General features: G+C 32.1%; 1 protein-coding gene across 8 annotated transcripts in view; it reads left to right on the forward strand.

The window, feature by feature from the left end:
- KIF3A (kinesin family member 3A) overlaps nucleotides 1-12,433 on the forward strand; it is an 84,738-nt gene that overhangs the window by 62,531 nt on the left and 9,774 nt on the right. For 4 of the 8 annotated variants that reach the window (XM_043912132.1, XM_043912135.1, XM_043912131.1 and 1 more), the window contains exons 9-14: nucleotides 4,276-4,374; nucleotides 6,015-6,086; nucleotides 8,186-8,194; nucleotides 11,264-11,420; nucleotides 11,655-11,835; nucleotides 12,045-12,155. In XM_043912132.1, coding sequence (XP_043768067.1) covers nucleotides 4,276-4,374; nucleotides 6,015-6,086; nucleotides 8,186-8,194; nucleotides 11,264-11,420; nucleotides 11,655-11,835; nucleotides 12,045-12,155 — 629 coding nt within the window. The remainder of the gene's footprint in view (nucleotides 1-4,275; nucleotides 4,375-6,014; nucleotides 6,087-8,185; nucleotides 8,195-11,263; nucleotides 11,421-11,654; nucleotides 11,836-12,044; nucleotides 12,156-12,433) is intronic. The other 4 variants (XM_043912138.1, XM_043912136.1, XM_043912139.1 and 1 more) reach the window with 2 other exon arrangements.

A 12,433-nucleotide genomic window follows, 5' to 3' on the forward strand; every position in this document is an offset into this window, starting at 1 on the left:
AGTCTTTCCCAGCATCAGGGTCTTTTCCAATGAGTTGGCTCTTTCTTTACATCAGGTGGCCAAAATATTGGAACTTCAGCATCAGTCCTTCCAATCAGTATTCAGGGTTTGTTTCCTTTAAGATTGACTGGTTTGATCTCCTTGCAGTCCCAGATCCTCTCAAGAGTCTTCTCCAGCACCACAATTCAGAAGCATCAATTCTTTGGCACTCAGCCTTCTTTATGGTCCAACTCTCCATACATGGTCCAACAATCCATACATGACTACTGGAAAAACCATAGCTTTGACTATGTGGAACTTGGTTGGCAAAGTGATACCTCTGCTTTTGTATCTCTGCTTTTTCATAAGCTGTCTAGATTAGTCATAGCTTTCCTTCCAGGGAGCAAGTGTCTTTTAATTTCATGGCTATAGTCACCATCTACAGTGATTTTGGAATCCAAAAAAATAAAATTTGTCACTGTTTCCACTTTCTCCCCTTGTAGTTGTCATAAAGTGATGGGACCAGATGCCGTGATCTTAGTTCTTTTAATGTTGAATTTTAAGGCAGCTTTTTCACTCTCCTCTTTCACCATCATCAACAAGCTTTTTAGTTCCCCTTCACTTTCTGCCATTAGAGTGGTATCATCTACATATCTGAGGTTGTTGATAACTTCTCCCAGCAATCTTGATTCCAGCTTGTGATTCATCCAGCCCAGCATTTCGCATGATATACTCTGCATAGAAGTTAAATAAGCAGAGTGACAATATACAGCTTTGTTGTACTTCCTTCCCAGTTTTGAACCAGTCAGTTGTTATGGTTCTAACTGTTCCTTCTTGACCTGCATACAAGTTTCTTAGGAGGCAGGTAAGGTAGTCTGGTATTCCCATCTCTTTAAGAATTTTCCACAGTTTGTTGTGATCCACACAGACAAAGGCTCTAACATAATCAGTGCATTGACTGCTCATGTAAACCTGGTTTACTATAAGTAAAAATTGATTGCATGGCCTTGAAAATATGCTTTCATATTTAAAGTTGAACTTGAGATTCTATTTTGGAAATCATTTTTTAACAAGATATAATGTTAGACATTTAGAAAATTTGAAGACCTTGTCATGAGGGTGAGAAATTTACCAACCATCATTAGTTGGTCAGTAACTCTTTGAATCTTCATGCTATGAACTAGCTGGCACAGGGCTCCTTTACATACCTGGTGAATAAAGGGCTTTGAAATTGCCTCTCTCCAGTCTACGGGGAAACTGGTTAAATCAGATGTAAAATCCAGATCCAGACATCACAAACATTTGAAGAACGTGCTGATTCAATAAATTTGAGTAAGATTGTTGAGGAAGAGCTATAATTTAGCTGCCTCTTAGATAATGGAATTTTGTATTTTAACTGTGACCACTAGGTGGTATTTATAGTCAGTGTGTTTCAAAGATGTAAAATTTCTTAGATTTGTTAGTATTGAGTTCATACCTTTATATTGCTGATCCATTTTTTGCATTTTTAAAATTGTGGTAAAATATATAATAAATAACATAAAATTTACCATTTTAACTATTTTTGTGTTAAGTTCTATGGTATTAAGTACATACGCATTGTTCTACAACTGTCACCAGCTTCCATCTCCAGGACTTTTTAATAATCCCAAAATGAACCTCTGTCTGTACCCATTAAATGCTAAATCCCCATCCCTCTCTCCCCTTCAATCCCTGGTAACCATTATTCTACTTTCTATCTCTCTGAATTTGAGTATTCTAAGTACCCCATATAAGTAGAATCATATAATATGTCTCCTTTTGTGTCTGGCTTATTTTACTTGGCGTAAGGTCCTCAGTAGTCATCCATATTGTAGCATGTGTCAGAATTTTCTTGCATGTTTTTTTTATCCTTTTGTCTGTTGATGTATACTTGGGTTGCTTCTACCTTTTGACTATTGGGAATAATGCTATTATGAATGTCAGTGTATAAATACCTATTCGAGTCCTTGCTTTCAGTTCTTTTGGATATATATCCAGAGGTGAAGTTGCTAGATATATGGTAATGCTAACTTTATTTTTAATAAACTTCATTTTATTTACACTCTTAGGACATTTCTTATAATCCAGTTAATAGAGTTGATCATAGGAGTAATCTAAAAATAGGCAAAAATATTAAAAGAATAACTTTTTAACTTTCACTTTGAAGTAATTTTAGGTTTATAGAAAACTCACAAGTATAGCAAGGAGAGTTCTATGTACCTGTTACCCGGCTTCCCCTGAGGTCAGCATCTTACATAATCATGTAAGATGATTATCACACCAGGAAGTTTACAATGATACAACTTTTTAACTAATCCATAGATTCTTACTAGAATTTTGACAGTTTTCTCTTTAATGCCCTTTTTTTGTAGTTCAAGATCCAGTTATAGATCATAGATTGCATTTATCGATAGTTGTCATGTCTGTTTAATTTCCTTCAGTCTCTTAATATCTCAGTCTTTGTAATCATGACATTTTTGAAGAGTACTGGTCATATATTTGTAGAATGTTCCTCAATTTGAATTTATCTGTAGTTTTCTCATAATTATTCTGCAAATTTTCACCACTGAAAGATCCCCTGGAGAAGGGAAGGGCTACACATTCCAGTATTCTGGCCTGGACTGAATAGTCCATAGGGTTGCAAAGAGTCAGACACAACTGAGTGACTTTCACGTCTCATAATTATTCTGCAAACTTTCTCCATTGTAAATTTATTTTATTATTTCCTTTGTATTTAATTTGTATCTTGTGGAGATATACTTTGACACTATACAAAACTTCTGTTTCTCATCATACTTTTTTCTCACTAATTTTAGCAAATCCAACAGTAGTCCTGTGGATTTGCTCAATGATAACGTTTTCTTCCCATTTTTCTTTCTGATGTTTAGTGTTCTGAATTTTAGTGTAAGGAAGATTGGTCTCCTCTGCCCTATTTGTTTGAGTATTTTTTAATGTCAGTATGGACTCGTGGATATTTATATTAGTCTGTGGGTTTATGATACAATAATATTATTTATTTTATTGTTCAAATTGTTCCAGCTTTGGCCATTAGGAGATCTTTCAAGGTAGTTCCTGTATCCTTTCAGCATGCTCTCATTAGTTTGTTTGCTTATTTTTTGAGCACTTCCTGATTTTCTGGCACCGCAGGTGCTTGAGGCTCATTTTTATATTTTCTTTACCCTGTTCTTAAAAATCATCTGTTTCTTCCTGGTTCCTTTCATTGGAGAATGGTATTTAGAAACCAAGATGTAGGCATTACGTGTACTCATTGCTGCCAGGGTGTCATTGTTTCTAGACATGAAGAAATATATGTTTAATGAATTTCTTTTCCCAAGACTCTGAATTCTTTCCATTTTTTTGTTTTTTAGGTTCAACTATTATGATTAGTGTATGTTTTACTCCCTCCCACCCAGTTATCTTTATTTTCCTAGATATTTCTTATGTGGACAATGGTAATTTTAAATAACTACTTTGAAGGTGCAATAGTACTGATTTGCATTAATATTAGCTTTATAATTTCCTTTTTAAAAAATTTTTTTAAGTTAACATATTTGTTGTACAAATAAGCCCTTCTTCTATTACTTCATGAGATATAGTCCTAAAAGTGGGATCATGTGTTAGATGACAGTTTTATGGCTCTTAAAATATAAAAAGGTTGAATAAATTATTTAAAATCTTATGGATTTTCCTGGTGGTCCAGTGGATAAGACCCCATGCTCTCAATTCAGGGCGCCCAAGTTCGATACCTGATCAGGGAACTAAGATCCCACGGACTGCAGCTGAGCCTGTGTGCCATAACTACAGAGCCCACGTGCTCTAGAGCCTGCCAGCTGCAACTGGGGAAGCCTGCTCATGGTAACGAAGACCCAGTGCAGCCAAAAACTAAAGAAGCAAAAGAAATGAGCCAGTGAGATGTGGCATTTATAAAAATAAATAAAATCTTAAACAGGAAACTGAGGAAAAAATGCTTCCTAAAAGTGATCATATTTTTCAAACACTGAAGTAATATCTCTAACGTGTAACATTTAAAACTGTAAACTAATCATTTGAAAGTTGAAATAGGTCAAAGTCTAACTTCTCTTTAGGAACTTTAAAAATAGAACCTCTGTGTATATCTGTTTCTGAGGTTAACATATCTGATATACTCTCTAGGAATATTAAAATAAGGTTTGTTTAGGGCACAAAAACTTAATGAAGAAAGTTGATATAGGCATTTCCTGAATAGGCAGTGATCTGGTACAGAATAAATATCATTGTATTAAATTTCTGTTCAAGGGGAAGAAATATCAGGCTCTGATATCAGCGGGTCAGAGGAAGAGGATGATGAAGAGGGTGAGGTTGGAGAAGATGGAGAGAAAAGGAAAAAAAGAAGGAGTAAGTTCATTTCAGTGTTCTAAAAATTAAATGAGATTGCTGCCTAATGATGGTTTAACATTCCTAAGGCTGTTGAGTACATGCTTTTTATTTTGCCATTTTTTTTATTGTGGTAGCAATTTGAACAGAGGATTTGCCATATACCTGGTTAACTTTGCATTATTTTTTCCTCCTATACTGATCTGTTATTTCTAGATGAATCAGCATACAGTATGTTCTAGTTTTTTATACTACTTAGAATTATAAAAATCTGTGATAGTGGGTATTCCATTTTTAAATTTCATGTGGGATTTTAATGTGAGGACCTTTATCTATGTTAGGAATCTGAATATTTTAGGAAGTTAAGATGATGTGATTTTTTTTCCAAATATGATTAAGCTTCAGAAGTCATTGAATTTTTAAGTAATAAATTTGTAGAAGGATTCTATTATATAATAGCAGGTAAAATGTATTTTCTTTATAAAATGTACTGATCTGTTAACATGGGGCATTCGTTTCCAAGTATCTATTAAAACTGTATATTGTGATAAAGACATAGGTGACAGTGCGAAAGAGAGACACACATTATAATGGCCTACATTTCAGATCTTTTTATTGGAGTATTTATTTCAGAACTCTCTTCCATTAATGTGGATCATTGTTTTCAAGCTGGTGCATATTTTGCTTGTCTTATTAAAATGTTCTTGCTGAAAATAACTCATCAATGTTTGATCAGGTGTCCCAAATTTAAAAGCCATAGAGAGTCCTCCAAAAGACAGGAAAAATATAATTTAGAGCAAGAGCTGGCGAGTAGTCTGCTGGCCAAAATCAGCCCACCATCTGTTTTTGTAAATATAGTTTATTAAGCAGCCATGTTCATTTGTTTGCATACAGTCTACAGCTGTCTTCACATGTGTCTATGGCCTGTGAAGCCTAAAGCACTTATCTTCTGTCCCTTTACAGCAAGTGTTTGCTGACCCCTGATCTAGAGAAATGGTTTTGTGTCCATACCTATTTTTTCAGAGTAAGCTATTCAAAGCTAAAGCAGATAATTTGTTAAAAAAATGAAGTTTTGAATTTAGAAAAATGCCACTGCTTACTTACTATACTAAAATATTTAATAGTAACATCTTCCTTCCAGGCTTAGAAATTTTCACAATTTCAGTAAGCCTTTTAAAGATTTGCTGTGAAACCTTAAACATATATATCTGATAGTTTGATGTTTTGGAGATGAAAGAGTGAAATTGGAGACATACCCAAACTGTTTGTATTAAAGGGTAATTTATCATTCCTATAACTTTAATTGTGCATGACTTTAAAGCTCAGTTCTTTTAGTTTATCAACAGAAACGGTTTAAATAGACTTACGTGTCACCAAGTGACTTATTTTTTATTCTTGTCATTCCAAACCTCTGAATTACTGTACTTTAAGTGAACAGTGAGGTTTGCCTACAGTGGATACTTACAGTTTCTAATTCTCCTATATGGCTTTGTAATTAGAGAATACTACATAGACTGCCAAGACTGATTTTAAGGGAAAGTAAGTTTTGGTTCTTTAATACAAAACTTGATTGTCCTTTAAAATTCTTTCTCTGTGTATGTGTTCATTTTCTTGTTTCCTCTTTCTTTGGTTCCCGTTGGGCTCATTTCTTTGTCTTCCAGGCAGTAGCAGCAGCAGTAGTTCAGACTCCACATGTTCTGTCATAGAGAAACCTCTGGATAAGTTCTTGCCTAGTGAGTGGTAGCTCTTAAATTCTCTAACAGAGCTTTGGCTTTTCCATAACTCATGGGCTTCATTTGAGAAATGCTGCACCGCTCCCTGTCATGACTTAAAGAATACATGTTGGACTTCTCAGTAAAACAAAGCATGTGGTGATTTTTCCTCCCCTCTTCATTGCTTCCAGTTAACCATAATTGTTAAAACATATGCTTAAGCTTATGTTTGAGACAATGGAAGAGAGATTCATGCTTTTGCAGTTGAGATAATGTAAAGAGAGCTAGTAAGCTGTACAAGAGAATAACTTACGGTTCCTTTTCATGTTTCATCATACATCCTAGTCAGCGTAAGGGAGCTATCTATAATAACAAAATTCTGAGTTTCATGAGGTACACATTTTATTTGGAAGTACAATGGTGCCCATTACAACATATTGTAGTTAAAAAGATTTTATGCTTTGGTGTCCTATTCTTAGGGGTAACTTAAGACCAAAAGCTCCCAAATAAAGAAAAATGTAAAGTTTGAAGCAAGTAAGATAATGGTATTTTATATCAAATGACCATTTATTTCTATTTCTAAATGACCTGATTGATTTTAAGAAACTTTCTGTGTTATGATTAGAGAATTCAGATCCACCAGAAATTGTGCAGGATCTGTCTTGACTTATTTCAAACCTAAAGCTTTTTCTTAAACCATAATTTGATTGATTATTTTGAAAAGTATCTTTAATTTTATTTATATTTTAGTTTCAGAAGAAAAGAGAATTGATGTCTTCTTGTACTAGCTTGCAGCTTACTGCTTTTTAAAGCATTATCTATATATTCTTACCTTTCCAAAACTAATAAAAAAAACATTTGGTTGTTGTTCTCATGCTTTTAGCTTTCTAGAGGAAGAGTTCTCAGAATATTAGGAATTATTTTCTCTCTTGTCAGTTCCTATATTTTTCCAAGACAATTAATTTCATAAGCTAACTCATAAAAGACATGACATTGCTTTAGAAACCATATAGAAGTCTCATTTTGTATTATAAATTGCTAAATGTAAGAAAATATCTGAGTGGGAGGTATTATAATTTAATTTTCTGTTTTAAAATTTTACATTAATTCTTAAAAAGCAGTTACATGAAAATTTGTTATGAAATGAGTTGTACCTTGTTCCATTCAAGCAGTTTTAGCTACTCTGTGTATACCTAGTGTGTAATGTTAAGTTCTTTTGTTGCACTGTGGGTATGTTGATGACATGGAAAGATGGTTGCCCCAGCATGTGGTTGCTGTGTGTAACTTGTATGTACCTTCCTTTTGAAAAATATGAATGGCCCTTTTTTTAGGTGGTGTTTGCTTGAATCATCAATTGATCATTTACTTATATAGAATCATTATAATTACCCTTAACAGTCTACTAATAGATTGAATGCAAGTTTGTTACTGTACAGGTGTACTTCACTTTATGCAATAAGCATTTCTTGAAAATGCTTATAAATCAAGTTGGGAAATCAGTTGTATTGGGAGAATTGCTGTCTTTAAAAATTCTTTATTAAATGTGCTTTTGTTAGTCACATGATCACTGCAAATTTCTCTAGTTTATCTGTTTAGTTGGTTGAAGGTTTTGTGTTTGATTTTCTTAAAGGGGGGCACACCTGTAATGTATCCTTATTAGAGGTCATTGAATTGGGAAATTTTGAAAATGGACAGTGTGACTTCTGCTACTTTTAGCCTTCTAATTTTAAAAATGGGCTTTATTTCCTGTTTTGCTCTTTTAGATTACTTGCCAGGTCTTAGCAGGTTCCCAATTCCATGTCCTCCATTTGTTGCTCAACTGTTACATTTGCAAGTTTGGGAGTCAAGGTTGATTTGAAATATAATCTTTGACTAAATTAATCTTACTATTCTTGCTTAAATTATCATCTCTGATTATGTTGAATATACTTTTCTTTTTGCATAAAACTGCTCTATTTCAGTTTGTATAATGATTTTACTCCTATACTTTTACTATAAATAAATGCTATAATACATTTTTCTTTGTTTTACAAAAGAAATAATGTTTTTTTCTTTTTTTCCTGTTCATCTCTGTGCATATGCTTCCTGTCTCCGATTTGCTTACTACTTCTTGTTGAAAGATCAAGCAGGTTGGTGTGATTGATTTGCACTCCACGTGGTACAATTATTTAAACTATAGAGAACTTTGTTATTTAACCACATTACATTTTTTTAATTCTTTTTTTTTACAAGGTAAGTATCTCTTTCATATTTTAAAGTATCTTTCAGCTTTAGCTTTTTTTTAATTCATTTTTATTAAATTCTTTTTTAAAAAGCTTATTTCACTTTTTATTAATGAAGGTATTAGGAACATTTTAGTTTCCAAATTATCTTCTTAAGGAAATAATTCTGAACTACTAGCTTGACAGTGACAAACACATTGTATATTCTAGACCTAATTAACAAAATAAACAATAAAAATAAATATATCACCAGAACCACATGGCATAATCATTTCTTTAAATTCTTAAAGACCTAGTAAGCCAAATTTTAGAAATACAAATGAATACATATACAAGCATTTTTCTCCTTTTTTTTTTTAAAGCGAGGACTCAAATGCCTGTTTATGTACGGCCATGGATACTCATGTAATGAAAATGAAGTTAATCCAGTTAACACCTCCTAAAATTCTTCCTTTTAATTTTACCTTGCCCAAGTTCACCTTCTCAGTTTTGGTTAGAGGATGTGGTAGATGGGAATTAAAATATTATCAATCCTCTTTGGCTCAGTTAAATATTCTGTGGCATTACATTCTTTTTAGATTTTTTTTTACCTGAAACTTTGTGTTAAATTTTTACAATTTTAGGAGGGTTTTTTTTTTTTTTGGTTGGTTGATTGGTTTGATTCATTAATAATTTTTTTTGATTCATTAATAATTTTTTTAAAATCTTTAAAAAAAATCTGAAAGTGACTTTTCATAGTATCATGTTTTTAAATGCCCTGTTAGAGTTGGTACATATCCACATTTAGCTTATAATAAATACAATTCATCAGACTAATTCTGGCTAAAATAATATATTACTTAAATATCAGACTTTTGAAACTGAAACTAACTATGTATGTATGATCATTTTTATGAAAATGCTGTGAGAGCACAGTAAGGTTTTTGCTGCTGAAGCATCAGTTTGCAAATATTACCTGAATGATTTTGAGTAAGTGATGCAGTTCAGGCAGAGTAGTAATTCATCAGTAGGCACGTGCTTTTGTATCTCTACATATATATATATATATATATATACACACACACATATTTTTTTTATTTAGCTGCTTTTTAATGTGTTTGGAAACTATGTATTTTTAACTAACGACACAGTTGCAACCCCAGATGCCTAAAAAATGAATGTACTTGTGTTGACAGGACCATTTCCTCTATACACATAAGAGTTTTCACACATACAGTTTTTCACATATTTGCCATTTTTTCTTTACGATAATTTTAGAGTCTAAAGGAAGTCAATTATTTTAGTGCATACACTTACTTTATACCTGAACTTAACACTTTCCCCCCTCAAATTTCTAAGAAATAGTTACACTGATGGGAACTCCTTTCTAGGAATTCATTGGGAATAAGAGTTAAATTACTTTTTAATATTACTTTTTAGCAGTATAGTTCAGAGTGTTTAATACAGGTGATTGTGCCAGAAAACCAATAGAGTCAGGTCTGTATCCTGACTTTGGGATGCAATGAATCACACCACACCAAAGCATGAATTTGGATCAGTGCTTTTGTTTACTCTCTTATTTAACTTATTCATCTTGTGGCTTTAGTTTGCTTTGGACTTATATTTCTGAAGAAGTGAAGGGTAATGTATTTTAAACCTTTGGGGGTTTTATATGATTTTAACCCAAAGAATTAAAGCCTGTGAATGATTCATTGTCTTGTGGTTCCTGAAAGAGTTTATTCAGATATATATCTCCATCATCTTTATTTTTCAGTTCTCTTTCCTTGTCAGTATGTGGGGTTAGTTTTTGGGTGGAGACATTAACAGTTTATAAACTCTTCTACACTCTTCTGTGGTCCTTTGGGAAGGAAGTTAAGAATGACAGAAAGCTTTCAGGAGAGCCTCAGACCAGTTCTACGAAAAATTTGATTGTTTTTTCTGAAGGAAAGTACATTTCAAAGAAATTGTATTACCAGAAATGAATTATCTTTAATTCGGTTTCATAACGAGTTTAATAAACTGGTTTTTCTTTTTTTATTTTTCATTTTAATTTCATGATTTTGAAATTCATTAAATCTTTAATGAACATTTATATGTATATATAAAACATTGTGTTAGGCATTATAATCAAAACAATCATTTGGAAATTGTATTTTTAGCTGTATCATTTGATAATATTTCTACTTATATTTCACACTTGAAATGTTTAATCTGACTTGGGGAGATTTAGGATCCTGAATTTGACAAAATAAGTTATTTTAGTTCATTTAAGATTTGTTGATACGTCATGACAGCTCAGCAACTAAAAAATGCCTGGTTAATTACTATGTAACTCTTACATAATTAGTATAGCATTACTTCATTTAAAAGTAAGCTATGAAATAAAATACTTTCAAGTAATTTTATCAAGTAAAATTTTTAAAAACCTTTGAAGATATATTTAGCTTCAGAGCTAAATATTATATATATATTAAGAGCTATATATTAAGTAGTTAAAAACTACTTAATAAAAAAAAACTACTTAATATAAATTCTGTCTGATCTGTGACTTTTACTTATTCATTTATTTTAATAAATTTTGTGGGAAGGTGTTTTGAGAAGCAACTTGATTTTGTACCTGGTTATCAGAAAAAAGTAACTAAATAATTATATTGCTTTTTTGATGAAATATGTTATTTGGGGATACAGAGATCTTTGCTTTTTTGTTTATTTGGTTTTCCTGTTAATCTCTCTCTCTTATTTTTTCCTACTCATCTCATGTTTCTCTTTTATTTACTTTTGTTCTTAGTTATCATTGCACAGTTCGACAACAGTTTGAAGTTAGTTAAAAAATCTTTTAGGAACATAAGAAGTAGAGTTAAAAAATACTGTTCAGTTGATTTCCTTAAAATGTTGAGATTTGATTTTGTATTCTTGAGGAGTGTATCTTTTGAAGGTAATGTGTATGTCTGAAACACTGACTCTGAAGTGATTGTTGCAATTAAATGACTCAAACAGGTAAAAAGAAAGTTTCCCCAGATAAGATGGTTGAAATGCAAGCAAAAATTGATGAAGAGAGAAAAGCACTTGAAACAAAGCTTGACATGGAAGAAGAAGAAAGAAACAAGGCTAGAGCTGAGTTAGAGAAACGGGAAAAAGATCTTCTTAAGGCCCAGTGAGTGTTACTGAATTGAGATGAATTTGTGATTTAAATTTTTTTCTTATAGTATGCATAAGCAAGAAAATTGAATTGTAATTAAAAGTAATACTACCCAGTTGTGTAATTTGAGAGAGATGTACTTACATTCCTCTTTTGAAATTTTATATCTAAATTTTTGTTACATTTGGGTAAATTTGGTAGAATAGTAGATATTTGATGGATATTGTATATTCTCATTTTAATTAACAGACAGGAGCATCAGTCTTTGCTAGAGAAATTATCTGCACTGGAGAAGAAGGTAATTGTTGGTGGTGTTGATTTGTTGGCAAAAGCTGAGGAACAAGAGAAACTTCTTGAAGAATCCAACATGGAACTGGAAGAAAGGAGAAAAAGAGCAGAGCAACTTCGTAGAGAACTTGAGGAAAAAGAGGTAATGTGAATTTTTATTATTGGTTGATGTTTCATCTGAGGTATTTACTTTTATAGTGAAAAGCTGAGCATCTATAATCTTAATAAAATTTTGAAGCATATCTATGGATTGCTTTGAAAGATAATACTTGCTAAACATTTATATCATTTATTAAATAATTAAGCTTTAATGAAGAAAATTATTCTGAAGTTCACCACTTTTTGTCATAGCAAGAACGCTTGGATATTGAAGAAAAGTATACCAGTTTGCAAGAAGAAGCACAAGGAAAGACCAAGAAATTAAAGAAAGTTTGGACTATGCTGATGGCTGCAAAGTCAGAGGTTGATCTCTTAGAAATTACCTATTATTGTTGTTTGAATTTTTTAGCTTTGCTTAAGTATAATTAAGAATCCTAAAGGAGTCATAAAGTGTGCTTACAATTTTAAAGAAGTAAAATTTTCACCTTTATGTGATATTTTAAATTTCATCTGTTAAGCTAGTAAAAATAGTTTATCTCAGCCTTAACTACTAATGTGGTGGAGTAGACAGTGATAGTATTACATTATTCTGTCCATTGTTTTTGTGAAAGAACTGGGTAAGCTTTTACAAGGTTTCCTAG

Source organism: Cervus elaphus, chromosome 9 (assembly GCF_910594005.1).
Source record: "Cervus elaphus chromosome 9, mCerEla1.1, whole genome shotgun sequence".
Classification (NCBI taxonomy): domain Eukaryota; kingdom Metazoa; phylum Chordata; class Mammalia; order Artiodactyla; family Cervidae; genus Cervus; species Cervus elaphus.